Source organism: Diadema setosum, chromosome 8 (assembly GCF_964275005.1).
Source record: "Diadema setosum chromosome 8, eeDiaSeto1, whole genome shotgun sequence".
Classification (NCBI taxonomy): domain Eukaryota; kingdom Metazoa; phylum Echinodermata; class Echinoidea; order Diadematoida; family Diadematidae; genus Diadema; species Diadema setosum.
In genome coordinates this window covers 36,481,923-36,509,673 of record NC_092692.1, presented here as the reverse complement: position 1 = coordinate 36,509,673, position 27,751 = coordinate 36,481,923, and the positions used below count along the sequence as shown (strand labels likewise).

Here is a 27,751-nt window from a genome sequence, read left to right as displayed (position 1 = left end):
TCACTCAAAAATTAATTTCAACAAAGTATTTCATGTCACACAAATGTCTATACAGGGAAATGTACTGTTCATCTATTTCTGTCCTCTCTACTTACTCATAGTACTCCTGGACATTCATAACTGAAGTTAAGCTGGAAGTGCCCTTTTATGCCAAAACTCAGGGACCTTTGACCTTCCACCATGAGTGATTTTGCCCCAAAGTGTGCTCAGTGCATCGACACCTCATGTACGATACCTGGGCTAGATACTGATTTAAAGAAAGAAAACAAGAAGAGAATCCATTAAATGTCTCTGTTTGGCTCCCATTGACAAGACCAGTTTGGGATGGATTATCTGACAGAAGGACAGACAACCCCAAAACGTTAATGCCACCAGCACCCTTCCGTGCAGAGGCATATCAGAAGAAGTTATTTGCAGCAAAACGACCGAATGACAATAAATGTATCATCTTGTTCAATGTACGGAGGCACGTGTCAATTTTAACAACAACACTACGTCATGGAGGAAGAATACACTTAAGCACTGCATTGGTTGATTGGAAATTAAATAACGATAAATACGCAAGTCCTCAATCTTCTCACAGACCTCGGTGCAGCATACACGTTACAATCGATCGTAATATTGACAGTACATGCAAATCCAACACGTACAAACTGTAGCTACACATCAAACAAACTCGGATTCATCTGCGTCTCTCTTTCTAAGTAGTATTGGACCATGGTGTAGTGCAGACATCCCAGGTTGGTTCCTTTTCTGCCAACATTCCACCTAATCCGCAGGTTAGCAGTTTTCCACACTACTGACCACTTCTTCCCTTTAAATCCAGCCGATTCGGCGCGCACATCGAATGCACCATGTGGGGTGCATGTGCATTCAGCTCCTACACTGACTTTTGTAGGGACAGCTTGCCTTGAAATGGGAGTCTGGTGGAAGATATAATCGCGGCCTACGGCAAGTCTCGCAATTCTTTCGCTTGTCCGCCACTCTCCTAGAATTCCTCCACCCATTCATTCTCCATCAAGAATGCATCGATGACTTCCTTCATGGTCAGGTTTGGGATCAGCTGGTCCTGGGTCAACTTGATCCGGGTCACAGGGTCAAAGTGACCAACCCTCTGGATCAATTCCACGTTGATGGATGAGAAAAAGAAGAAAGAAGAAAAGAAAAAATATAAAAAGAGATGAATATGAATTCTTACTAGAAATACACTGTACAGTGTCTAAGTTCCCATATAGACTGTTTCTGTAATGTGTTCAATTTCTATGCAGACTTTGTTCACAAAAGATTGCCTCAAAAACCACAAACTTGCTGGGTACTTGTTGTACCTAGCAAAAAATATGAATTTTACAGTACGTTAATACCTTCCTTACAAACTTAATTAGAGAGAGCAGGTGAATGAAACTGTTAGGGATTTATTTGATGCATAAGATCGCCACCACAACAAATTCTTCTTGCATAAAGCACCAAAAATTACTTTCGTCCATTTTACTGTAACCAAGGGTTTAGCGCTGAAAAAAACAAAACAAAACAAACAAAAAAACTCATCCTAATATTTCAACAAAATGGTAGGTCCTTCATTGGTACCCCAGGGTATCAAACACAGCATCATATACAGAGGCAGACATGAACAGACTTGCATGTCTTATTTCATGCACCTTCTGACTTGTTGCAAAGTATTAAACACAATGGGATCAGGATCTATAACAAAGCCAGTACTGGTTGGAAACTCATAGCCACTTTTACCAAAAGTCCCTGAAATGTCAAGAAAATAGAATTGGAGCCCTCTGATGGAAATGTGATATGCCTCATTCAGAGTCAAGTCTGAATGAACTCAGACAAGGCAGAATTTTAAATCAGACACTCTGCAAATATCATTCCAGATGGGTGAAATACGTGTACAAACAATTCTCTTTCATCCGCTTTTAAAATGAAGACTGTTTTTACATATGCATCTGAAAACCACCTAAACAAAAAGGAAAACCTTTTTTTTGTGTTTGTTTCTTTTCTTTGAAAAAAAAATACTAAAAAAAGATTTTTTATTTTCTTATTTTTTTTTATTTCTTTTTATTTTCTATTTTATTTCATCTTATTTTATTTATTTATTTATTTATTTATTCATTTTTATTTATTTATTTATTTTTTTTTTGGGGGGGGGACATATTACTGTGATAAATTCATTTCTTTAGTACTCTCAACCTTTAAGCACTGACTGTTCTTTTTTTTTTTCTGACAATTCTACCTAGATTTAAACCAGTTGATCATGTATTTACCATGGTGACGTAATTGTAACGAACAGTATGTGATACAGGGATCATATGAAATAGGAAAACACACACACACACACATTTTCAAACACGGCATCCTCCCCCCTCCCACACACACACACCCACACACCCATGGGTGGCCACAGGCATTTCACAGGCTGAACGGTCAAAAAAGGCAATTCTTTTTTGTTGGTTGTTGTTCTTTCGTGTCTATGGGAAGCTTTAAAGGTGCTGGTCACTCGGTGTATTTGTACCATCTCTGCACGTCTGCTGTAAGTGATAACACTGACCTGTAAGTGCTCTTCGATATCTTTCCGGTCGTACGTGATTCCGCTGGGGGTGATGACAGGTTCCCTCATGAGTTCAAAGCTGATCTTACCGCAGAGATAATCTGGAACATCTCTCTTCTACAGACAAAGAAAATACGAAGCAAGATCATAGAATACTTTTTAAAACAACTGGGTGAAAGACGTGGTGTGAGAGAGAGAAAAAAAAAATCTGAATTGTATCTTATCTATCATATTTTGGGATTTAAATCTATTTCATTTATCCATATAAAACACTGTGCCATGGACTAAAAGCTACCAAACATTGCATAATTTTGCTTTTTGTTTTTGCTTAACATCCACATAAGGCATGGGATGAAAGATTACAGAGATAAACAAGCAGACCAAGACATGCACATGGAAGACTGAAAATTTGCTGTAAAAATATCTATAACTTTTTTTCTGTGACAGTGAATAATTTATCCATGACTATCCGCCAATAATCTCATATGCATCCAATTGCAATACTGCAGGTGAAAAGATACCAAATACTGCATTAGATTTATATTTCATTATCAACATGGGGCGGGGAATGTGAGTTTATCCAGACACACAAGCAAACCCAACATGCACTGAAGGACAACTGAGAAATTTTTGCTACAATGGATTTATTTTCTCTTTGTTCTCAGTCAGTTTAATGGGTCAGGGATAGTGAATAATTAATTCACGACTTTCCACTCATCCCCAGTTCTCCGAGCCAATTTGATGCAGTGATAGCTCTTCATTAAGAGCTCGGTAGGCAGATGAAAAAATTGGCACCGCTCGATGAATACCACCGGATGAATAATACCTGGCGATGTCCGCCCTGCAGCCACTCATAAAATACGCCCGGAAGGACTGGATTTTCTCAAGCTCATTTATGATGCTACTCTATCCTCAACCATACCACAACGAAAAATAGCTGAGGGTTTTGTTGTTGTTTTTTCATTTTGCCATTGCTGCTGTTCTTTCTTCTTCTTCTTCTTCTTCTTTTTGTTTGGAGGGCTTAAATTCCCCCACGAGGACATCCTAGAAGTCTGATCTAATAAAGATCATATTCTTCATTCCCTGGCAGCTGCTTTCATATAATTAGGTTAGAATGATAATTACAGACATATGGGGGCAATGGTAACAGAATTGATAATTCATAGGTGGACGATGCAACCCCAAATCCATTCTGAACTCGATAGAGGCTAAACTGTAACATGATATCCACTGACTGTTTGGGTTCTGAATATCGAAAACGCAATGACTTCTTGGAATCGATATAAAAGGATTTCCGTGAAAATTGCTCAGAAGTAAGCATGGTGCCGCCCCGTCATGTGGATCCTCTTCCAGCCCATACCTCCCTTCCCCCCGCATCCTCTTCTTTCCGCGTCGAGTCGTGATGACAACCGCAAACAGCGCCATAAACTCATCCCCTTCGCAGATTACAAACCATCCATATTGGGCAATTTTATGACCTCCTCTCACCTAAGGCCAATTATTCTCCAGGTCTGAGATTAGGCACGATCAAGTTGGGAGAGATTAAAAAAAAAAAAGTAGAGTGCAAGCTCGTAATTAAAGGTAAGATGTGATATTTTATCAGCCAAGCATGCTCCCCATATCTTTCAGAGACTTTCCAGTCCAAATGAATAGGTTAATACTGGGCATCAGGAGTGGTCCCCTAAAAGATCTAATATTGTTTGTAGGAGTCCAACAGAGATGGGGTAACCCTTTCTTGTTTGTTTAGCCTATAGATGTACAGTGCAGGTATTTTGTTTTTCTAAAATTGCAAAGGATCAGGATTAATCTGTTATCAGAATCCACCTACTGCAAACAGCTGACGATCTATGATTCTACTTCTGATTCTGATTTTAATTCTGTGGTTCCAATTCTAATTCTAGCATTCTCACATGTCCTTAATCAACATTTTACAATTACCTGGTCACAAACCTGGGGATATTTACAAGGTCACACATTCCTGTAATTCTAGTGTGTTACAATGTAGATGCAAACATGTACATGGTAAATATTCGCATAATTCCAAATTCTTATAAACTAAACTTCCTCTGTTGGTTTGCTTGAGGGCTTACATTTTTTTTTCTTTCTTTTACTGCTATGAGCACATTTTCATATGATGTTGTTGAAGTTGAGAAGGGAGTTTTTCTTTGCCACTGTGCCACAGGTCATTGAACTACATTACTCCACATAATAATGCTTACCATACTGCAAATGTAGCTGGTTTGTTTTCATTCTTTAATGGGCAATGAAAACTTATCTATAGACCTATTCAATTTTAAAACACTGTCTCATGTCTGCCTGGGGGGGGGGGGGGGGCCTTCCAAAAATTACGAAGAAAAGCTGATTCAGAGGGTTATGCGATGAGTCAGATGCCTTGCTACAGATATGTCAGTGCATAAATTAACTAATACTAGGCATACTGAAGCCCTACATTTATCGCTAAAATTGACATTCAAAAAACAAACAAACAAACATTGCCCAAACTAAGCAGGTCTATACCTCACAGGTACGCCTTGGATGAATAACAATTTACCATTATGCTACTAGTATGTGTGCATCAGCTCTTTAAATGCCATCCTTTAACTGCGTGATGAACAAGTCAGAATGCCGTTCCGTCAGATTTTACACACCTTGATGCAGCAGTTTGATTTCAGCGATACATCACACAATTAGGAAGACAGTAAAACCCAGAGTGAAGCTCATAAATTTCATACAGCAATACAGCAAACGTTAAACAGGTGCCGAAGGGTGACATGGCCATGGTTATTTCATCAACTTTTATTGTTTGTTTTCTTTCTTCCATCTTTCTCCTTTTTTTTTTTTTTTTTTTTTTTTTTTTTTTTCTTTTCATTTGTGACTGGGCTTCCCTTAATTAACCACTGGACGCTACCTGCACACATTCCCAATAACACGGGGCAATTTTAGAAGAGTTGGAAAATCAACCATGTACACTGTGAACAAAAAAGATAAACTGAAAATGCTCTTATACTGTTTTGTTTAGTTATCTATATCTTTTTTGACATTCAAGTTGGATTTCCTCAATTCGCTTGAGAATACCATCTGCACATACAGTAGTTAAACACACACAAGGCTTTTGCGATTGCAGAGGATATTCAACCAAATAAAAAAAGATGTGAGACCAAAACTTTTTATGTTTTATAATGTGTGTTTGTAAAAATGGTACATGCCACATAATCATCCAAGGATTGTATAGGAGACACAATGAAGGAAATACTCCTCAGCCTAGCAAAATGGGGATATCCTTTAATAGCTGATGTCTATAAAACAAAAATTCAGACTCCTAGTAATTTCATAATCCATAATTGGAATCATTTGTATGATGAGTCTGCCTTCAACAATATACAATGTACCCCTTTCAGGGGATGGCTTGTAACTGATCAGTGGGAATGCTGGGGGATGATTGTTTCAATCCTTGTGGGATTCATTTAAGAGTACATCATATACCTATTGTTGTGTGAAAATTATTTGCTTCAGAATGGTCTCATATTCAAGTAATGTGCAGTTCAATGTTTCCAGGTTAGCATGCTTGTACAGTGATGAGGCAATCGTTAATGGCCCGTTAATGATCGCCCCGTCACTGCACAAGCATGCTAACTTGAAAACATTGAATTGCATATTACTTGAATATGAGACCATTCTGAAGCAAACAATTTTCACACAACAATGTACTCTTAAATGAATCCCACAAGGATTGGAACAATCATCCCCCAGCATTCCCACTGATTCCCACTGATCAGTTACTAGCCATCCCCTTTAAGGCTTTATTTTGTGATATTTTTGTCCACTGAAAACTTTCTAACTGAAGAAGAAATTCTGAATTTCAAAATGTCTACGTCTATATTATATATATATATATATATATATATATATATATATATATATATATATATATATATATATATATATATTTTATATATATATATTTTTTTTTGGGGGGGGGGGTGGCTACTGAGCTCCATATCACGTTTGTTTGATCTCTTGTGACTGTCTCAGGATGTTTTATCTGGATATCTGAAAGCTACTTAAAATTCACTGGTCTGCAACAAAGAATGAGTTTAAACGTCCTCCTTCCAGAACAGACAAGTGGACAAACATTATTGAATTAAGCAGATACAGCTGTAGATGTCTCATTCATCAAAGCACACTGTAAACTTGGAATTCATGCCACCTCAATGCAATGCCATTGCAAAAATATACAAACAAAGGTAAACATTTACAAACAAAAACTGAATGAAGATTTTTACAACAATCTACACTAAATGATGATGACATCATGACAGTTTGTAAATTGCGGCAGGTTGGCCTCAATTGACTAAAACATGGATGGTATTGCTTAACTTAATGCTACTCTACACTAGGAATTTCTACACCATCCTACAGAAAGATAACTAAATTTTCATCACACCAAAATTCACTTTACATTCAAAAAGAACTTTCCTGTACTGCATACACACCAATATTTACACCAATAATTAGAGGAAACACCCACATTTACCCTATATTTACGGCAATTCCTACAATGGGTTTCAAGAATGCAAGAATGCAGCTTATCAGCAGCTCTGAAATGAGTCATAAATGCGGTCTCTACTTTTTCGCTATTTATGCACGATAGTGCAAAAAGTGCGCAGCAAAAAAAAATAATAAATAAATAAAAAAATAGCTGCACCCTACATTATCCTGTGGCAGATTACCAATTGCTCTGTGCAGTGGTGCATGCTGCACAAACCCAAACAACTTTGATTCACAAGGTTGCCTGCAAGGCCAATCGAAAGAGTGGCTCCACTGTATTGCAAAATACAGAGTTTTACCAGGTCTGATATCATACTTCATACACCCATTTCATCAAACAAATAATGCACATCTTCAGTTTATAAAACAAATAATGCACAAGTTCCTCACATTAGTGGAGATGCAAGCACACTCCCTGGTATTCAAAATGTCTCAAGCATGTTGCACCATTGTGAATTTATACCCTTGAGTGCCCTGCATCTCCATTAACACACTCTCATCTGTGCATTATTTTGTATACTGACATACAATACTATTAAATCTTCCTGCCCCCCCTAAACACACACACACACACACACACACACAGACACACTGAAATATACCAATGCACACATATTTCATGGCCACAATGTCAGAAATAGTTGTGTACAAATATAATCAAATATTTCCTCGTAAAAGCCACCAGAAGTGCATAGGCTGACCCACCTTTCTTCTGTCATCCACTGTGGCAAATAACCTGTTCAACTCTTTGTGATGCCTTTCCTGCACAGACACAAGAAAAAAAAAATCTACTACTTATTTTCACTTTTTTTTCCAAGTATTTGGACATATATCTTCAAACAGAACTTATCTGCTGATGAGGACTCACAAAAATGTAATAATTATTTGATATTATATTATCCCACAAAGGGGCCTGAAGAAACATTTTCTCTGGAGAAAAATGATGAAATTATTGGTGAATACTTGTGTACTGACTGAATAATTAGCTGCTCAACATCTCAATCACACTGAGTTTCCAGTTTGTCTTACTCTTTTAAATCTTATATGATTCATAACTTTTAGAATGTGTGTGAATTCTTCCAAAATGTTCAAGGGTCTACTCCTCTGATTTTCCAGTTTTCATACAAACCAACATGATATCAAAACAGAGTTGGGCTTTTATTGTTCAAGGGAAGTGGAAATGCTAAACACTGGCAGCTTAATAACTACAATGTCACTATCACAGACAATGTACACTTGACAAGATGGCCATGGCGCTTTTAAGGAGAAGTGAGAGTGAGGCTAAAGAAAAATGAGGAAAGATTTGGCATAGATGTACTTACAAAGTCCTCTTCAGTTTTTTTGATGGCTTCTTCTTTGGTATCCTTCTCGTCATCTCCTTTGTCTTCATCAATAGTGTTCTCCAAGGAGTCTAATTTCCTGAACAGATAATCAGAAAATAAAGATAAGATAGGATTAATGAATGCAGAAGTTATTTCCGAATACATCCAGCCATTCACAGAAAAGCTGGGTTGGGGAAACACTCAAACCAAACTAGTTGAATCTTTAGGCTGTTACTCCCTGTCACCCCCCCCCCCCAAAAAAAAAAAAAAAAAAAACAAACATGCATCTATATGTGACCAGTTACAACAAAAGGATCCTAAAGTCGCTGACGGCTGAGCCGAGAAAATCAAGTGTGAAGTCAGATCATTGGTCAAAACGATCAGATTTCTGTTTTTAGCACTATTTTGTAGTTTCATGTATCGTCTATCATCTGCCGAAATTTCGAAGCTTAATGATCAAAGGAAAGGTAAGAAAATAGCATTTTTCTGAGCCATAATTTTTCGACTTTCAATGGAACAGAAACGTATCCAAAGATTTAGATTTAGCACCACAACTAGACTCTGCCCCTAGCAAAGAGGGAGTGATCTTATTGGTCATTGCGTGGCATCCTGGTTACTGATTGGTTGTACGTGGCCCGCTGGCACTAAGCTTCAATGAACATTGCAGAGGTTGCTTCATTTGTAGGAGCATATCTTCTATTGTCAAGCGGTGAAAACTGTCTTGCCTCCCCTTGATCATGATAGCGTCGGAAGGACAACTTTGAAGGCGGTTTTCTCGAACGCTGATTTCCTACACCACTCGACATGCGCTAATAAAATAATCGATATCTCCGCAACCAAGTACTTTTATGAGTCATGCTATATATGGAATTAAAGTGAAAGAGTAGGTGAATAATGTCATGTCATTTTCAGAAAATTGTCCTCCCCAAACTTTCCGATCCTTTTGTTGTAGCGGGTCACGTACTAATGATGTTACCTCAGACGGGAAGGAACAGAATAGTGCAAATAATGGGCAAAGTTTTCAATGTGGCAGGATATTTGCAGGCTTCCTCATGTTTGAAACTTTTACAGCTGAAGAGGAAAGGTGCTCAAACTTTACCAGAGATCATAAATGTATGGATGGCATACTTTAAAGGGAACCAAAGCCCAAATATAAATGTGGATTGAATGAAAGCAGTAAACATCAGTGAAAGTTTGAGGAAAATCGAACAAGCGATTAAAAATTTCTGATCTTTTTAAAGATTTTGGTGCTGTCATTGCTGGATAAGAAGACTATACTGCAGTTCATGATGTCATTTTTAGACAACAATATATATAAAGGAAAGAGAATTCCACAAAATTTCATTTTTCAAGAAAAGTACACATTCCATTGACTGTTTACTGAGAATTCAGATATATGTAAAGGGTAAAATTATTTCCCCTGCATTCTGCCAGAGGAAAGTCAAGTGCTCTTTCATTACACTAGAAAAGTGAAAATGTGTCGAATTATTCATGTGCTGTAGCATTGTTTATTTATGTCTGGTAGAGTTTGAAAGGAATTTCAGCTTATTTACTATTAAATGTTTCTATAACGACAAATAAATACATCTGAATCTGAATTGGAATAAGAGTTAATGGACGCATTGCTCTCTATTTTTTTTTTTTTAAACTTAGGGGGAAATATCCGATTCCACAGTCTTATTGTGTCTCCTTAGTTTGAATTTCATTTGTGTTTTTGTAAAAAGGGGGGGGGGTCTAGTCGATGAGCACTGTGCAATGATTACAACTTCCATGCTCTGCTTATCAAGAATTCATATTTTTCTATTCTTACCATGAAGTCAAAACACGGCCTTGAATGTTCACTTACCCAGCACATCATGGCTTTTCATATCAAAATAAAAAGAAAAATTCCAAACAAAAAGGGATTTCTCAAAGACAGGACAAGGGTTTGTGGTTCTGTATTTATCTTTTCTTCTATTTTTTTCCTTTGTAAAGTTACGTTTTCAACCTGTGTGGCCAACTCTTCCCTCACTGCTAGAATTGAGTCATGTCTGAAGGTAGGAATCTGCGACTAATGAATGAGTCGGGTATCCACGTCTCTATCAAAATTTGATCAAGTAATGCTTCTCGACAGATTTATTCAGGAGCAAGTGTGTCCTCCGGGGGTTCTACCAAGACATGGGATGCCATTATCATTTCAAGACGGAGCCATCCATGAATCTATAACCATATTACACCTTCCTTGAGAATATCAGTCTCTCTCTTCAAGAGTGGTGTGTGTTACTGCATACAAGTCTGAAAGTAACCTTCCGCAGTCTCAAGGTCTCTTTAAATGGTGTGCTTTTTGCTTCAAATGCTTCAACGCAAAGTGTCCAAGACACAGCATTTTTGGTTTAACTTTTTTGTTCATAAAAAATGTCTCTTATTGAATCGGTATGCAATTTGTTTGAATAGCAAAAGAAATTAGAATGTATGATTGGATTTTATTAACAATGACAGAAGTGATCAGGAATGTCAAAACTTGATTACAAGCAAACTGAAATGGTATTCTCCAAAAGGACATGTTGAAAATTATATGCATGGAAATTACATGCAGAGAAAAATATTAAAGACCCTGTCTACAGTGGCCATCTTTTTCATCTGCATTGGATGGCTGCTATAGACAGATTTGACTGTTATACAAGTACAACTGTATGAAGAGATAACTACTATAGTAAAGTTTTCAGGGAGGCCCTTGCACAATAAGGGATCAATGGGTGTATCAATGGACATATTGGTCAGCATTACAAGGGTGACTACATATCATGGCACCTTCTTTCAATGCTTGACACTGTACCTTGCCACAAGTCAACACTGGTACTCTTTGTATTAAACTGTCTAGCCATGGAAGACAGGGTGTGTGTGTGTGGGGGGGGGGGAGATTTGGTGTACCTGGCACTTTAAAAGAAAAGCAAAGGTCATTACATCACTTTCAACGGGCTCTATCCCACCCACCCATACACAATTTATACAATGACTTTCCTTGCACCAACTACCATGAATAATCCTGCATTCCAATTGTTCACCACACAGTTTGACTCATGCTTGATACTGTAGGCCTATATGCCATATAATTTGTGAGTCTAATTCTTGGCAAATCGGGACTTCACGATGATTTTGTGAGTAGTTTAATTTGTAATCATGGAGTACGGTACTGAATGGGGAAATGTGTGAGTGCAAGTCACATTCATGTTAGGGATCACAGTCAATATTTTTGTGCGTTTTTAAATTTGAAAATACCACCCGACTTGTGAAATTCATGAAAGCCTTTTTAAAAAAGCCTTTTTTTCATGCAACTGAGTGCCCTACATCTACGTATTTGAATAATGAAAACCTTGTTAAATATTTAGTGTATACAATAATTCAGCCTCCAAGATATCACAGCAGATACCATCAAAAGAAAATAATGAATGGCTAAAATTTGTCCTTTTTCTTCCAAATCATGTAAACAGAGATATTACGATTCATGTCATGTCAGTGAGTAATGTCTAACCTGTTGAAAACGAGTCCCGGTATACTTGGGCAAGTGCCCATTGGAAATGTGTGTTGAAGCAAAATCAGCCCGTTCTCAATGGGTTAAAGGGATGGTACAGTATTGGTGGAGATGAAAATTGTGCTTTAACTTTTTTGCCAGATACCAGGAAAACACATATGAAATAGTACAGAGCATACCATTTTGAGAGGAATTCAAAGTTTATTTGATGACAATCGGGTTTGGAATAGCTAAAACATCCAAAAACAAAGTAAAACAAAACGATCATAATAAAATGTGGGTCCCACACTTTACTAGGATCACTCTGTTTTGGATATCTCAGCCATTTCAAAATCAAGTTTTCATCAAATAAATGTTGAAATCCTCATGCAATTACATGCTCTTTCATATTTCATAAGAGGTTTCTCACTATCTTACCAAAAAATGATAAAAACCTGAAGTTAAGTCTCAACCAAAACTATATGATCCCTTTAAGCATGAAAATATTGCTTCACTACCCTACTGTGCCCAGAAGAAAGTACAAACTCTAAGTGCAAGTGAAAAAGAGAACGATACCAGACCATTTTAGTACCACTACATGTACGCGAGTACAGTATATCTGATATGTTTCTTCACAGACATGCACTTTACATGGTTTCGGGATAATACCTCAATTTTTGTGTTAATTCCTCTTCACTTTTGCTACACTTGTCCATGCACATTACAAATTGTATGTATACTGTAGTCAGGATGGATATTGAATGTGAGTACTGTGTGTGTGTTCAACCACTATAAACCACTATCTCTGTTTCATTTTTTTTTTTTTTTTAAGATAACCACGCCTCTATTACTGTTAAGAAAGACAATTAAACACATAATTATTTTCATTCCACACTAACACTGTACCAGTGAAATCTTGAAAAACAAAGTAAATCAATATCTCACTCATGACACCTCTTACCACAGGAAAACAAAACACACACAAAAAAAAATCTAGAAATGTTGCATATGGTATGCCTCCGCCATTTTACATTGTTCTCCCATAGTACTGTTGTATCTTGTTGGTGTGAGACAACAGTTTCACATTACATTAAAACATCACCGTACAGTAAACTACTGATCTACCATTTGGTGTCAATTGCAATTTGCTGTCTCAAAAACGTTTTCCACAGGAGAACATCCACGAATGCTCATGCTTTTCCCACATAAATGTACTGTACTGACTGGTACTTGACTAACCCATATGATATAAGAGACTATGAACTGGTTTCTAAATCTCATAGAGAGATGTAATACCTGCACTCATGCAAAGGAAAATGAATGAAGACCACAGAAACCTCACAAACAAAACCTTGTCTACCACTTTTCAGTACATGCTATAAATGCTGAAATGAAATGGTACTTTATGTACAATCTGTCGTTTTCAAACATTTCAATGTCCTTGCAAAATGACATCATAAAAACTGCAGCAGTCCTGGACATGAAAGGGCCCTGTCTTAATATTGATAGGAAACAACAACAACAACAAATCCTTGCTGGCAAACATTCTAAGTAATCCACAAACAAGAACACAACTAAGCACTAAGCTGCAAATACATGGTTTGTAAGAATTATGGCTTTAAAAAAAAAGATAAATAAAAGCACATCAGGCTTGTCAAAATCTAAGAGCCTCGTACAAAGGGATATTGAGGTCGGGCTGGCTTATTTCAGACACATCTAGGGCCATTCATGCAAGATGGCAAGCTAATATGCTCTCGGTTGAGTGAGTCTCAATCAAAATCTCTAGCAAAGGGACTCTCTGTTTGATTCTAGACAAAAGACAGTGGACTGAAGCTTTGAAAGTGAGTCTCTCGTTGCAACACCCACACAGAAAAAGAAAGTGGTGGTGCTTTAGAAATGATGTGTATTCATTCAGTGCAGAGCTAACTTGATCACCAGGAAATCAAATGCTTATAAAATGTAGGAACATTGTTAAAGTGTCAAGAAATTCCGTGTACAAAATTTTCTCTCCTTTTTTTTTTTAAATCGCAACCACACTCCTCTCTTTGACATTCTGACTGAAATGCCTCCATTGTCCCTCACTAATGTCAATAAACATGATAACTACAAATTGTAGATCTAGTGAAATAATCACAAAGGATTTCACTTCCTTTCTGGAAGGGTTATTTCCAACCAATCTTAGAAAGACTGAGCTGACTGCCCAACTAAATCATTTGCAGTTTGACAGTAGGACATAATTTTCTGGGTGCTACATAAGCACTTGAACAACTGCCCGGGGCAAGTGAAAATCAAATTCGAGCAAGTGTGTTTGGACAATGAGAACAAATGTTTGTCCGAATTGGGCAAGCAAAACGTTTTGAAGCCACCCTTTTCCCCTTATTCCCACCAACAGAGCCACACGGTCAACCATACAGAAGCCCACAGATAATGGCTATATAGTGATGCAACACACTTTATACTCTTATATTTCATTTCCGCAACTTTCCAACACTTACGTGAAGAAGCCCCAATGCAAAGAATTTAAATACTCCATATTGCGTTTAAGCGTGCCAGTCAATGCGTGCTGTTTATTCAATTATGTGTTTTATTAAGCCCTTGACTTACACATGATTTTCTATATTATTTCCTTATATTTTGGACTATCTTTTTGGACAAGTAAAATTAATATCCGGGCAAGTGTTTAGGAGCAAATTTGAAAATCTGTTTGCCCAACTGGGCAAGTGGTAAAATAAAGTTATGTAGCACCCTGAGTTTGTGGGACTGCACATATACATTGTACAGTACATTGCCATTACGCTGGCAGCGATAAAATGCTTTTCCTTTTTTATCGTCATTTGTTTCTGGGTATCGTAGCCCATCTGTATCTGTTGCCATGGTTATCAAATAATTATCGCTGATGTTTTCTACTAATATCACTGCATTCACTCAGCCCACACATAAATAATTTGGGTTCTGTTCCCCTTTAAATAATATAGTGAAGATAACGTGGATGTCTTCGGTTCTGTGCGTTGTTTTTTTTCACTTTGACACTGTTTTTGCATGCCACTGTTGTTCTCCACTAGCTAAAATGGCATCAAAATGTGACAGAATTCTCACACACAGTTTACAGTGAATTTAACAAAAGTAATGCTTCTGCTATGCCATAAGGGTCCATTGTGAAACAGCAACTCTTAGTATCGCCAGTGCGCAGAAGTTTTCTGTGCATGCTATTAAAGCCCCGTCACCGATGCAAAGTGGGATTCCTTAATAGTGCCATTGTTGCTTCCCAGTGTGTTGCATGTCTCCGTTCCCATGCAATTCACTATAATTTTCATCTGCTTTTCTTTCCTTGCTGCTTTTTTCTTCGCTTAGAATTCAACTAAAGAAGAGTTTAAAATTTCAGAATTTTACTGATTTGTAGTCACTAGAGTCATGGTTCACTAAACATATTGCAAGGCTTCAATGTGCTGGTCATATGATGGAAAATGAAGAAATCTCACACAAAAAGAAAACCCAGGATAAAGACGGAACATGACCTAAGTGTGTATGCAGCCAAAACCGGGGCAAGTTTGTCTCCGGGACTATCCCATAATGCATCTAAAACACCACTCTGCGCACGGCAACTATGTATTTGCAATACCAAGACTTTGTTGGTTGGGGAGAAAAAGATGGAGGACTTTAACCAAGTGAATAGATGCAAGATGTGAAGTGGCATGGAAGAGACCTTTGCTTCACAAAGACAAGTTCAAATGTATCAACACTCCATGATTTGCTTGAGACATTTCATTAATGAGCAAATTCACAGTCAGGGCCAGGCCAACAGCTTTCTGCAGTTTTCCTTTTGGAAGGATCATGGGATGTGTTGCGGAGAAAAACACACGATATCTACAAACAAGGGCGACACGACCTTTGCTCCTGCGACAATTGCTCCGGTATCATTTTCTTCAAGGACTTAGGGGTAGGGTTGTGATAGGGTTTTAGGTTTAGTTTGATGTGATGATCAGGATTAGGGTTATAGTTATGTTTGGCTTTACAGCATGCAGATATTTCATGGGAGCAACTGCCCTAGCTCTTTATGTGCCATGGTGGAAACCCCCTGTGTGCCACGTTATTCTGAGACAGGAAGGTAGTCATGCTCTGAGAAAGAATTCTGTTTTTCCAATTTGTATAACTCCTACAAATTTCTGTTAAGACGGGCATACTAGTAGGCAAAGTTAAAGAGGAATGCCAAGCTTTGTTTCGATATAAATGGTATGACGAAACTATTTTCTATTTTTCTCAGTTGCTACATTACTGTAAAGGCATGACTTTTGCACATAAAATCGTGACAAAAACTTAGAATGTACGAGCAAATCTGGTTGGGAACGCCGCTTGATAGTCAATCACCAAATAGAATGCAAGCCGCATATGAGAGGAACAAAAGCACGAGAGACGCTTTCATTGTGCCACGGGATTAGCGGTGATTAGTGATTTATCGATTAGTTTCGGCGGCTTTGTTTGTTGAGCAGAATATGCGAAGTTGGCACGCCGTCGACTGAGTCGGACGTGCGAACGAGGCACATAAAGAGCTAGTTCTAAAGGCCCAATCTCACTGGCATTTAGGAAGATTTGTGCATGAATTGCGCACAAAATTGGTTTATATTCACTAAACATGTGCAATATTTGTGAAACATGCTTGCATGAGTCGGCCAACATCCGCACACATCCGCAATTATCCGCGGAGACACCTTTTTCAGTTGCTATGATTTCTGAGCTGCACAAAATTTTGGTTGTGGATGTTGTGGATGTTTAGCGAATATAAATCAATATTGTGCGCAATTCATACACAAATCTTCCTAAAATGCCAGTGGGCCTGGGCCCTTAATAGCAAATGTGACCCTGCACCTCAAAACAAACAAAAAGTCGCCAGACATTAATTTTCAATTAAGACCATATTCTGAAAGAACAAACTTCAAGCTTTAAAATGATGTATAACTCAAATCAAATGGACTCTCCTAACCTATCTAAATATTGGAAAGAAAGCACAAATCAGGAAAAGTGTGAACTGAGAAAAGAGGCTCTGAAGTACAGTGTCTATTCAAGCGCTTAATCTTTACCCAACCGTGCTGGCTGCGCGATGAATGGGACAAAAAACAGGAAGTAAACCACCAGAGTAACAACAATGAAGGGATTATCAGATTAAACTGAAATTAAGCATGTCTCATTTACACATTCTGTCCATAATTAATGCCAACTTTCAAAGCAGTAGCACTATCTTTTCAAAAGTTATTAGAGTTGAAAGTGAAGAGTGTGGACAAGGTTTTTCAGAAATGAAGAAAGGGATTCTAAAGACACACCTAATCACACTATTCTACCAAAAATGTTCGAGATAAACTGCTAAAAAAAACACACTTTCCTGCCCGTTTTATGATACCAAATTTTAGTATAATGTAAAAGAAGACCCGCTCTTTCAGAAAATATGAAAAAGTCAAGTTCGGCTAGGTTGACCCATTTCACTTATTTTCAGTCCTCACGCAAAATCAGTGTGTGCGACTTTATGTTCGTTTTGAGGTGCACGGTCACAAATGTCATGGAACCTTAAAACTACAAGTCAGTAGTGGGAAAATGTGCTCGCTAGGGACACTGGCCCAGTCACTCCTGCTAACTGACCTCTGCTTGTCCTCCACCATCAGTCTATTGAGGTACTCCTGGAGTTCAATCTCCTGCTGTATCCGCTTCTCCTCCATGATGTTCCAACGCTTCTTCTTGGCGGCACGCAGCGCGCTGGCGATGTCGTCCCCAAAGTTCACCTTCTGCTCCCGTGCCAGGTCGTGTGCTGCGTAGAGGAGTAACAGGAAAGGGTCACATGAACGTAATATTCAAACATTTACATATGAACTTTAATACCTTAAATAAACTGCATCAGGGCAATTACACCCCCCCCCCCCCCCCCAGGGCAATTACCCCTGTCTAAATACCGGTATTGAGTAAATATCTGGTTTAGGGCTAGGTTTAGGGTTAGAGTTTGGGTTAGGTTTAGGTTCACGATTTAGGATTAGGGTTAGGGTCAGGGAAAGGGTGTGGGGTAATTGCCCAGGGGGTAATTGCCCTAGACCCTAAAATAAACATCTACTCTAAAGGATGCAGCAATTTACAAATTTTGATGTACATATACAATGTATATCAAATGATGAAGAAGAACTTTCACCATGCATCTGTCATATTTTCTGTGGCTGTGGAAAGCAAATGCAATACCATGGCATAGTGGTTAGGGCTCTCAATTCATGTGGCTCAAATAATGACCAGACTGGGCATTGAAAAGATGTTTTTACCCCCACCTGCCCAAATAGGCATTTAGACAAGGGCCCCACACAGACAGCAGCTGAGTGCCCATTCATTTTACTTGCCCTACAGACACTTTTAGTTGCCCTAGTCAAATGGGCAAGTAGGGTTGTACACACTCTGCATGACTCCAAAATTTGTCTCATTTGACCAGGAGGTATTTAATTCTGTGGTTACTGGCAAGGTTGGACCAACAGAGGAGGCCTCTTGGACTATACTATAGTGCTCACAGTGAATGACTTCAATGGATAAAGCAGGCAAATATTCTTGTTATCCAATCAGTACAAATGTATCATCATCATTATCATCATCATCATCAATACAACTATTATCATTTTTGTGACTGTTATCATAAGCACTACTCTTACCATAATCAGGGCTGTACACTAACCCATTTCCTTCTTTTTTTTTTTTTTTTTTTTTTTTTTTTTTTTTTTTTTTTTTTTTACTGGTCCCGACTCGTCTGTCAGACAAGTACATTGTAGGTACCCAGTTTTTCAATTTTTTACTGCTCCATTCCTGAAAAAGTTACTGGTCCAGCAGTGACTTTTACTGGTCCTGGACCGTCGGACCAGTGCCAGTACACAGCATTGCCATAATGATTAATCATCATCATCATCATCACCATCAACAATGTAAATCATCTCAAATGGTCCAAATCCCTATCCCCTTCCACCCTCCCCAGCGATGAAAAGATAACCTAAAGTGGACCAGAAACATCCACTCCTACCTCTCCTGAAGCTGTTGATGGCCTCATCATACCGGTCCTCCTCCACTTGGGTGTGGCCGAGGAAGAAATGAGCCTTGATGCTGGTTGGGTCCAGCTCCAGGGCGTGGCGGCAGTCATCGGCCCCGTCATCCCACCGCCGGAGCTTCAGGTGGCACAGGGCACGATTTGTGTAGAACTTTGGGTCTGAAGGGTTTTTCATCTGTAGACATATCAGAATGCACAATATCAAATGCCAAATACAGTGTATACCATTACCAGAAAGCTCACGGATAGAAATGCAATGATAAAATCTATATATCACAAACACAACACATTACATGTAATTACAAATAATGAGTGCGTAAAGTGTACGAGTGCAATGGACAGAATATTTCATTTGGTGAAAGATAAAATGATGCATTCAACGAGGTGCAACCAAGTTGAATGGATCACTAATTTCATCTTGATAAATGTTTTGAAGGCTTTCTCTTTTTATAGCCAGGGGGCATCTCTTCAGGTTGCATCGAAAGAAACCAAGGGTGCTGTTTCTCCTCTTGCAGATGTTCTTAATGTGGGATTTTCAGCTGAGATTTTGATGTCATTGTGATGCCCAGGTACTTTCAATTCAATTCAATTCAATTTTATTCAACCATTCAGCAAAAACATACGTAAACACATGCAAGCAAAAATATGCATGTAATTATATCGGAAAGTGTACATGTAAAAGACATTGAAAGGTCATGGAACCCTGTGAAGCAGGGCTTGTATCGATGGGGTCCAGTAACAAAATCTTATTCTAACACCTAAATCTTATTCTAACACAAATCAAACACTGGTTGGGATTGAATGACATAAGTCCCCTTTGCTCCCATTCCTGACCCTTGGCAAAGTCTTGGATGCTTTGCTTCATTCATGACTTGAAGTGCTGTCCCATGGATGGTATAAGGGCTTGTGCACAATGATGTTCATGTGTTTCACTGCTTGTTTGAACTTTGTAGTGTTTCACACTGGTCGGGATTGAATGACATAAGCCACCTTTGCTTTGCTCCCATCCCTGAACCTTGGCGAAGTCTTGGATATAGAACTTCAGCTTCATGCCCCATTCTCAATTTTTTACTTCTGGCAACAGAAACCTATGCCATCCCTATAGCCTCACAGGGTCTATTAAGGTCGACTGCAAATCTTGGGTTCTGCTTTTTTTTTTTTTTGTTTTTTTTGTTTTGTTTGTGTCTATTTGTAGCAGGGGCCATTTCTTTTATAGATGTAAAGGCCCAATCAGGTGTCACCTCCCACAACACTTGAGAGCAAAACTCCTGCTTGTGTTCTATTAAATGGGACTAAGCACACATGATGTTCATTCTGCTTTATTGATGAATGAAAATGCCCGTGCACACAAATAGGCACCCTGCAGCAAACAGGAGTATTTATTCTAGATATATCTAGATACTAAGTCTGGAATTAGTAATTTTCATACCATACCGGTACCACTTGTATTGTGGAAAATTTACCAGTGGGGGTAACCCCAGGGCGCTCCTTGTACACAGTTATAGTATGGTTGGATGTAACACCGGACACCTAACGTTTTGCTATCAATAGAAACGTGAAAAATCTCACAATTTGCCTGAAATTTTACTCACGTGAGGAGAAAATACTCCGGATTCACAAGCGCGCACTGAAAATGTGATCTGAGGTACGCGCTCTTAGATGGCCGCTTCGAACACGTGGGGTGTCATTTTTTCCGCACTCAGTTGCCCTGCTCATTTCAACAGACCACCCTGACCATACGTATAAAGGGCACTTAAATGCGTTTTTTCGACAGGCCGCCGTTTTTTTCTAGCCGTCATTTTTTCCCCAATAATATTTGAATATATTTTGAATCCTTCGATATCACTTTTGAAGAACTGTTTGATGAATTTGACTTGATTTTCATTAGGGAAACTTTTCATTGTAATTGAAATAAATTGATGAGTCGGTTTGTTTTTTTCACATTCATTTCTCGTTTCTGCATCAACTCGTACGGTCGTAGCGGGCGACAAAATGTTTGTCATGTGTATGTGTAACGTGTGTGCACGATCGTACAAGCGGCGGTGACAATTTTGCGGTCAAAATCATCAAATTTATTACGGAAGGATACTCTACATCTAACGAGTCAGCAAAGGTAGGCCTAGTTATATGTAGTTACACGATAAACCTCATTCGATTTTGCTAAATTTCGGTAATTTAGAGGGAATACTTAGTTGTTTTCGCCACATTTTACTCGGTAGCGTAGCCCAGTGAAGAATCGAACACCGTTGCGCGTAGTCCCATGCGTACATTTTCTTTCTGTACGCGCAATGCCATTATAATGCGCGGTCGGTCGTTATGGACCCGGTCGGTGGGTTGAACACCTACCATGTACTGCGTACAAGGCATGGTTGTTACAAGGAGCGCCCCGCGTTCGGCATTCGGGGTGTGTTTCGCAGTTACGTTGAGGGTAGACTCTCATCTACAACCTGTACACACCGACTACAAGATATGTCTCCACACACATACATTGTAATTTATGTTGTTTAGACCCTACACTGCACTACCGAAGAGTAGCTTACAAATGTAAACAATAAACAAATCAGTTCGGGAAACCCACTCACAAGGGGGGCCCCTCCTTATAAGTAACCTGTCCCCCTTATAAGTAACCCCGTCCCCCTTATAAGTAACCCCCGGGGCACCCCTTATAAGGAGTCTCCACGCTTTTTTGCAATGCAACGCGAAAATGAAAGGACTGCGGCAATTCGCTTGATTATGTCCATAAAGCTTCACAAGTTTCCTAGTTACTCACGAAATTTGAGCAAAATCGGTTTGAGGCATCATATCTAAAATCATGGATTTAAATGCGATGTCAAACGACCCATGCGAATGCTGAAATGCGAGCGATTACTGGCGTGAGTGTCGCCAGGCGCGGCGGCGCGGCAATGTTTGAGTGCAGAAGTGGCGACTGACCTCCGTACTCAGTCGCCACGTCTGCACTCAAGCATTGCCGCGCCGCCGCGCCTGGCGACACTCACGCCAGTAATCGCTCGCATTTCAGCATTCGCATGGGTCGTTTGACATTGCATTTAAATCCATGATTTTAGATATGATGCCTCAAACCGATTTTGCTCAAATTTCGTGAGTAACTAGGAAACTTGTGAAGCTTTATGGACATAATCAAGCGAATTGCCGCAGTCGATCCTTTCATTTTCGCGTTGCATTGCAAAAAAGCGTGGAGACTCCTTATAAGGGGTGCCCCGGGGGTTACTTATAAGGGGGACGGGGTTACTTATAAGGGGGACAGGTTACTTATAAGGAGGGGCCCCCCTTGTGAGTGGGTTTCCCGAACTGAAATAGACCTAGTTCTAGTCCCTCTTAAGTCTTAGTAGTAGGGTAAGGGCACCAGTATTCGGTCAGCCCCCGGTATTCGGTCACTTATCACTAGTCACCAGCCAGTAAGTTCAACTGTCACAACACACGCAAATCACATTAATTCACATACTTCCACACTCATTCACAATAGGAAACTCCCTTAGCCCCCTCCAAAAATCCATCCAAAATCCCAAATTTTACCGTCAAAAGAGCAGAATCGGCGCTACTTTCCAAAAGCGCGCGCGGATAAGGCCCAGTTATAAGAGTACGGGTCGCCGAAAAAGCGCTAAAAATCGAGAAATACGCCGTTCTCTCGCGGGATTTTTCGCTTATCGCAAGCTTGGAGTGTAATGGTATCCTCAAAAACGCAAAAGAGAAACAAAATGTCCGTACGTGCCGATACAGTGTCCCAATGTACAAGGGTTGAATGCAAGTGCCGAGGACCCAGTATTCGGTCACCAACGGTCGCCGCAACGTCCCCGATGCAATTCTGCGCCAACAAGGTAGCGCGCGCGCGCGTTTTTCAGCTGCCTTGAACACGCATTGACTTTGAACGCGCACATCGCGTGACCGAATACTGGAGCCGATGACCGTATACTGGGGAATTTTCAAGGTGAAATATTTCGCGATTTTGTGCAATTCTGTGAGATATTTAACGAAATGAAAGTTGAGATTAAAGAAATTTGATATATTTCACATACATTGCTGTAGATATGATGTATGTATGTATTATTTTAGTTTGAAAAATATTGCAAAAAAGCTTAAGTGACCGAATACTGGGGATGTTTACTAGTAGATACGCGTACCCAGTCCCAGGTATATCTCGTACTCTGCTAACAACAGTTAAATCTACAGCTACAACACCTACATTGTACATTGTACAAAGTCAAATAAAGATCTAAATTTTACATGTTTCACTGGAAGGTATGCAATTGAACCTTGAATACACGAATATGACGAATGTTCACATCGTAAGCTCATCATCATTGATCATAAGATGTGGGGTGCAAATTTGACTTATATTCACGTTTCTGTCCTGGACCCCGTCTTATAAAGCCTTCAAATCAATCACAAGTCCCCAAATCAATCGCAACTTGCATTGCAGCACACAAAACACTTGTGATTGATTTCTATCACAAGTCTTTATAAGACAGGCCCCTGATGTTTTCAAACACAAGAACAGGCCACCTTAACATACACGGATTTGAACGGTTGGGACTACACATGTAAGCTCTATGCACTTGATACCAATCGTCGTACTCACAATTGCTTTACTGTAACAGCTGATAGCCTCTTCATATTTTCGAGACCCAAAGAAACGATTGCCTTGCTCTTTCAGTTCTGTTGCACTCATTTTACTCATTTCAATAGGTCTTACGGACTTTCCACAGATTCTTGGACAATCTTTCCCTTAACTGTTAGAGCTTTGACGTAAGAGATGTGCCTTTGTGTACACTTTATTTACACCAGCAGTTAGCCCAGTCGGAAAGTAGAACTCGAACGAAATCTAGGCCTATACCAACGTACAACAAGGTACGTTGATCCCTTCCCTGGACCCTGGACCGATTGCATTGGCCACAACAATGAAGAATGATTTCCTATCAGGGGTCAGGGCAATTACCCCCGAGGACAATCCCCCCCCCCCCCCGCCTAAATACTGGTTAGTGATAAAGTTAGGTTATGGGTTAGATTTATAGGATGAGAGTTTTTGTTGGGGTTTGGATTAGGTCCAGGATTTAATAGGTTAGGTCTGGGGAAGGGTCCAGGGTAGGACCCTAGTTGCCCAGGGGGTAGGCCTAACTGCCCTAGACCCACAACAACATAAGGATTATTGACATATCATTTGTGTACAATATCCGGCTTATAACTTACAGTATTCATTAATATCCTTTCCTGAAATATTAAAAAGAAATAGTTTATGAGTTTATAGAGCAATCAAAATAACTACTCTATCGAGTGATATACTTGTAGGCTAATCTGACCGCCCCCCCCCTCCTCCCAAGCTATAGCCCTACATCTTTTCTTTTGATGAATGAAACCCGGGACAAAAAAGAAAAAAAAAACTTATCAAGCACGCTGTGTGTGAGGACAGAGTAAGATTCATTACATCTGTTCATATCTAAGCGCAAAGCGTGTGCGGGCTGTCGTGCATAAAATGGTAGGCCTAGGCCTACATAATCAAAATTTTCTATTACAATGTATCTATTATCACTTCTCTCATTTTATTCCCATTTAAAATTAAAACAATGTGAGACCCACCACTTGACTATAATCAATCAATTTCTGAAACATGATGGTAACTGGTTTATTGTCGAATGCCCTGTATAAATATCACTGCATCATAATATAATCAAACACTCGCCTCTTGGTAAATTCACATAAGTACAATGCGAAAATAAAACGGCAGGGCTGCCAGCTCTCACTCATTGAGAGTGAGACTCACTCATTTTCATTTCATTTTTTTCATTTATTTCCACTTTCATGATTGGTTTACAAACTTTGCATTAAAAAACAAACAGACGGACAAACAAACAAACAAAAATACATGGTGTCAAATAATAGTGGCGGAATCATGAGAAGCACAAAGTAGGCTTATTGAAAATGATCCATGAGAGTCACATTTCCAATCCTCTTTTACTCCAAGTTCTAGAAATATCACAGATTCATCTTTGTCCAAGTAGGCTGACAACTGTTCCAGAGAAGTTCCTGAATAAGTGGAGTCAGTGACGTCGAGTGACCAAGAACATAATATGGAGTAATTTGACAGCAACTTTGAGGCCAACTTAGTTGAGTGTACACAGTATCTTGACCATGTTTTTTTTTTTTTTTTTGGTCCTTTCTCACTCTAAAACTTTATTTCATTTGCATGCACTTCTATTGATCTCACTCATTTTGACTCCTGAATTATAGCATTGGCCTGTGGGAGTCTCACTCTCAACTAGTTTCCAATGTTGGCAGCCCTGAAACGGGTATAACGAAACACATGCCTGGTGCATGCTAAGCATCAGAACGTGATGTGCATCCAGCGCATCAAGGGATGTTCGACCAATATTGACTCAACATCTCTCGATCTGGCCTTTTCAGAAAAAAGAGGAAAATATGATGACATTATTAAATGAACAACATAGTTAGATAAATAGATAAATGAAATCATATAAATCAACAATGTGATGCGTTTCTGAATTAACAAATACAAAAGTATATTGTATTTAACGCACAAGAAAAACATGTATAGACCTATAGTCAGGCAAATAGGTGTGCCTTTCCCACTCCCGCCCATGCAAGTCTTCTTTAATAATGGATTGAGTCCATGTGCGTGAAGTCAGCAAACACAGTGCCGAAATTGATGGCAATTAATTACGAAGAATGAACTCTAAGATATCTAAGATATTAATTTCGATGAAATTACATTGGAAAGTCTCATGCACCATCAAGTTTATTACGAGCTAGGCCAGGCAAAATAAAATTATTGCTTTCAGCAATGGGGTGTATACGCCAGCCTATTGGAGACAAACCTTGTCCACGGCCATACTAATTACTATTGTCACTAAACGCAACGCATAGGCCTATTTGGGGACAATACAGCCCTTGGTCCGGATTATGATTGAATACTATATAAAAAAACAAACAAACTGATCGTATATTCCGTTTACTACTATGGAGCTACATCAAAATTTTCAACTGAAATTCTTTCTCGAACAATAACTGCTGACAGAGAGAGAGAGAGAGAGAGAGAGAGAGAGAGAGAGGGGGGGGGGGGGGGGGGAGTCATGAGACAGATAGTCAAACAGCCAAACTTGGAACAAACACAACCGAGCCAGCAAACGGCGATAACTTGCTTGGTAAGCGTGGCCAAGAAGTACCAAAGAGAGCAAAATACTGCTGTATATTATGAACTGGAATGCCAATCTAATGGCACGTTGTGTATAACTCAGAAGAACCACTGATGACTGGAACACACTTGGGAATAGCTGTTACGCCACCTACGGCGATTCCCTGCATGTTTAAAATCACTATTTTGTTGTTGTTGCACTGCTTCGATGGGAAAAAAAACAAACAAACAAAAAACGGTAGCACGATAACCAAGTATACGGTATTAGGCTCGCCTCGTACCTTCTTGGTATATCTGCACAGTGTCGTACAAGTTTGTACAATAAAGATAAAAAATGATGATAATACTAAGGTCTGCGAAACACAGGAAAAGACATGATGGTCATGAGCTCAAAGACTCCAAGAACAGAAAACAATTTTTGTAAAAACAAGATAAAACAGAACTTAAAAAAAATCATACAGTGAATTGTCAGATTATTCTCAGTGTTAAGCATTATGTGAATTATAGGGAAATCCTATCGCAGTTGTATAGCTTTGATTCGAAATCCAACTCTTACTATTATGAATTACAAGGCAGTTGTTAATATTTGTCGTCTTCTTCGTTGTTCCTTCTTTGACCCCCAATATTTTCATGAAATCTTCTCTCTAAAAAAATCGAGTGAAAATATTCACTCTTGAAGGAGTGAATACAAAAAAGAGTGAACTTAGAGTGAAACTGGAGTGAATTTTGAGTGAAAATGTTCATTTTCACTCATTTTAGAGTGACCTCATGGATCACTCCAAAATCTTCGAGTGATCCCTGAGGTCACTCCAAAATGAGTGAAAATGAACATTTTCACTCAAAATTCACTCCAATTTCACTCTAAATTCACTATTTTTTTGTATTTTCAGTCGATTCTTTTTTAAGAGAGTATGGGCTACAATGTATCATAGAAGGTATTCTTCATCGGAATGAAGTTGTATTTTTCTTGAAATGACACTTTATTAACATCTATGTCTTCAAACACCATAGTTGTATTTGGCTATTGTATACTTATAGAAATAATACATCGCACATTTGCTGTCATCAGTTTTCCGGTACGCGAGTATAAAGGCTGCACGATCTGTCTGGACCTACGTGTAAGTTTCTGACACATATTTTTCCATTCGGTTGTCTGCCTAGTCTGTCAAATTGTTCTTCTGTAAATCTCTTTCTATAGCTGTGATAGCAGCTTTTCTTTGAACTGCCATGGTAGTGATGGAAGGGGGATAGATTACGCCATGTACGTTATTTTTTTTTTAAGCGTATAGGCAGGGCTCTACACTAACGGTGGCCCGGTGGCCCGGGGCCACCAAAATTGCACGTCGGGCCACCAAAATTTCAGAAATGAAGAATTTGGTGACCTGATCGGGCCACCAAAAAAGGTCGGATGTTTGCCTTTGGGCCACCAAAAATAAAAGTTAGTGTGGAGCCCTGGTATAGGGCTTGACTAGCTGTTTAATTCGAATATATGCAACTAAAATTTTGGGTCAAATTTACCATGGAAGAAAAGATAGCAAACTTAATCCATAATCTGGTAGGAAATGAAAGTCACTAATGCCATAGAACTGTATGCGCCCACATTCTATCAAAATTCCCG

The 27,751-nt window shown here is 39.1% G+C and overlaps 1 protein-coding gene across 1 annotated transcript; it reads right to left on the bottom strand.

Annotated features, from left to right (window-relative positions):
* Positions 1–218: 218 nt before the first annotated feature.
* Positions 219–23,745, bottom strand: LOC140231741 (E3 ubiquitin-protein ligase CHIP-like). Its single transcript, XM_072311892.1, has 7 exons — positions 23,566–23,745; positions 18,945–19,143; positions 17,543–17,708; positions 8,425–8,521; positions 7,808–7,864; positions 2,555–2,671; positions 219–1,114 (listed from the first exon to the last, which is right to left on the bottom strand). Exons 1-7 carry the CDS (start codon positions 23,662–23,664, stop codon positions 989–991), a joined length of 861 nt encoding a protein of 286 aa, XP_072167993.1. The 5' UTR covers positions 23,665–23,745; the 3' UTR covers positions 219–988.
* Positions 23,746–27,751: the final 4,006 nt, after the last annotated feature.

Excerpts from the sequence above, each read along its gene's own strand:
- LOC140231741 (XM_072311892.1), bottom strand. The coding sequence starts at position 23,664 with ATGAGTAAAATGAGTGCAACAGAACTGAAAGAGCAAGGCAATCGTTTC. Across the intron at positions 2,672-7,807 it reads CAGTGGATGACAGAAGAAAG|AAGAGAGATGTTCCAGATTA; the intron begins GTGGGTCAGCCT and ends CTTTGTCTGTAG. Across the intron at positions 1,115-2,554 it reads ATATCGAAGAGCACTTACAG|AGGGTTGGTCACTTTGACCC; the intron begins GTCAGTGTTATC and ends GAATTGATCCAG.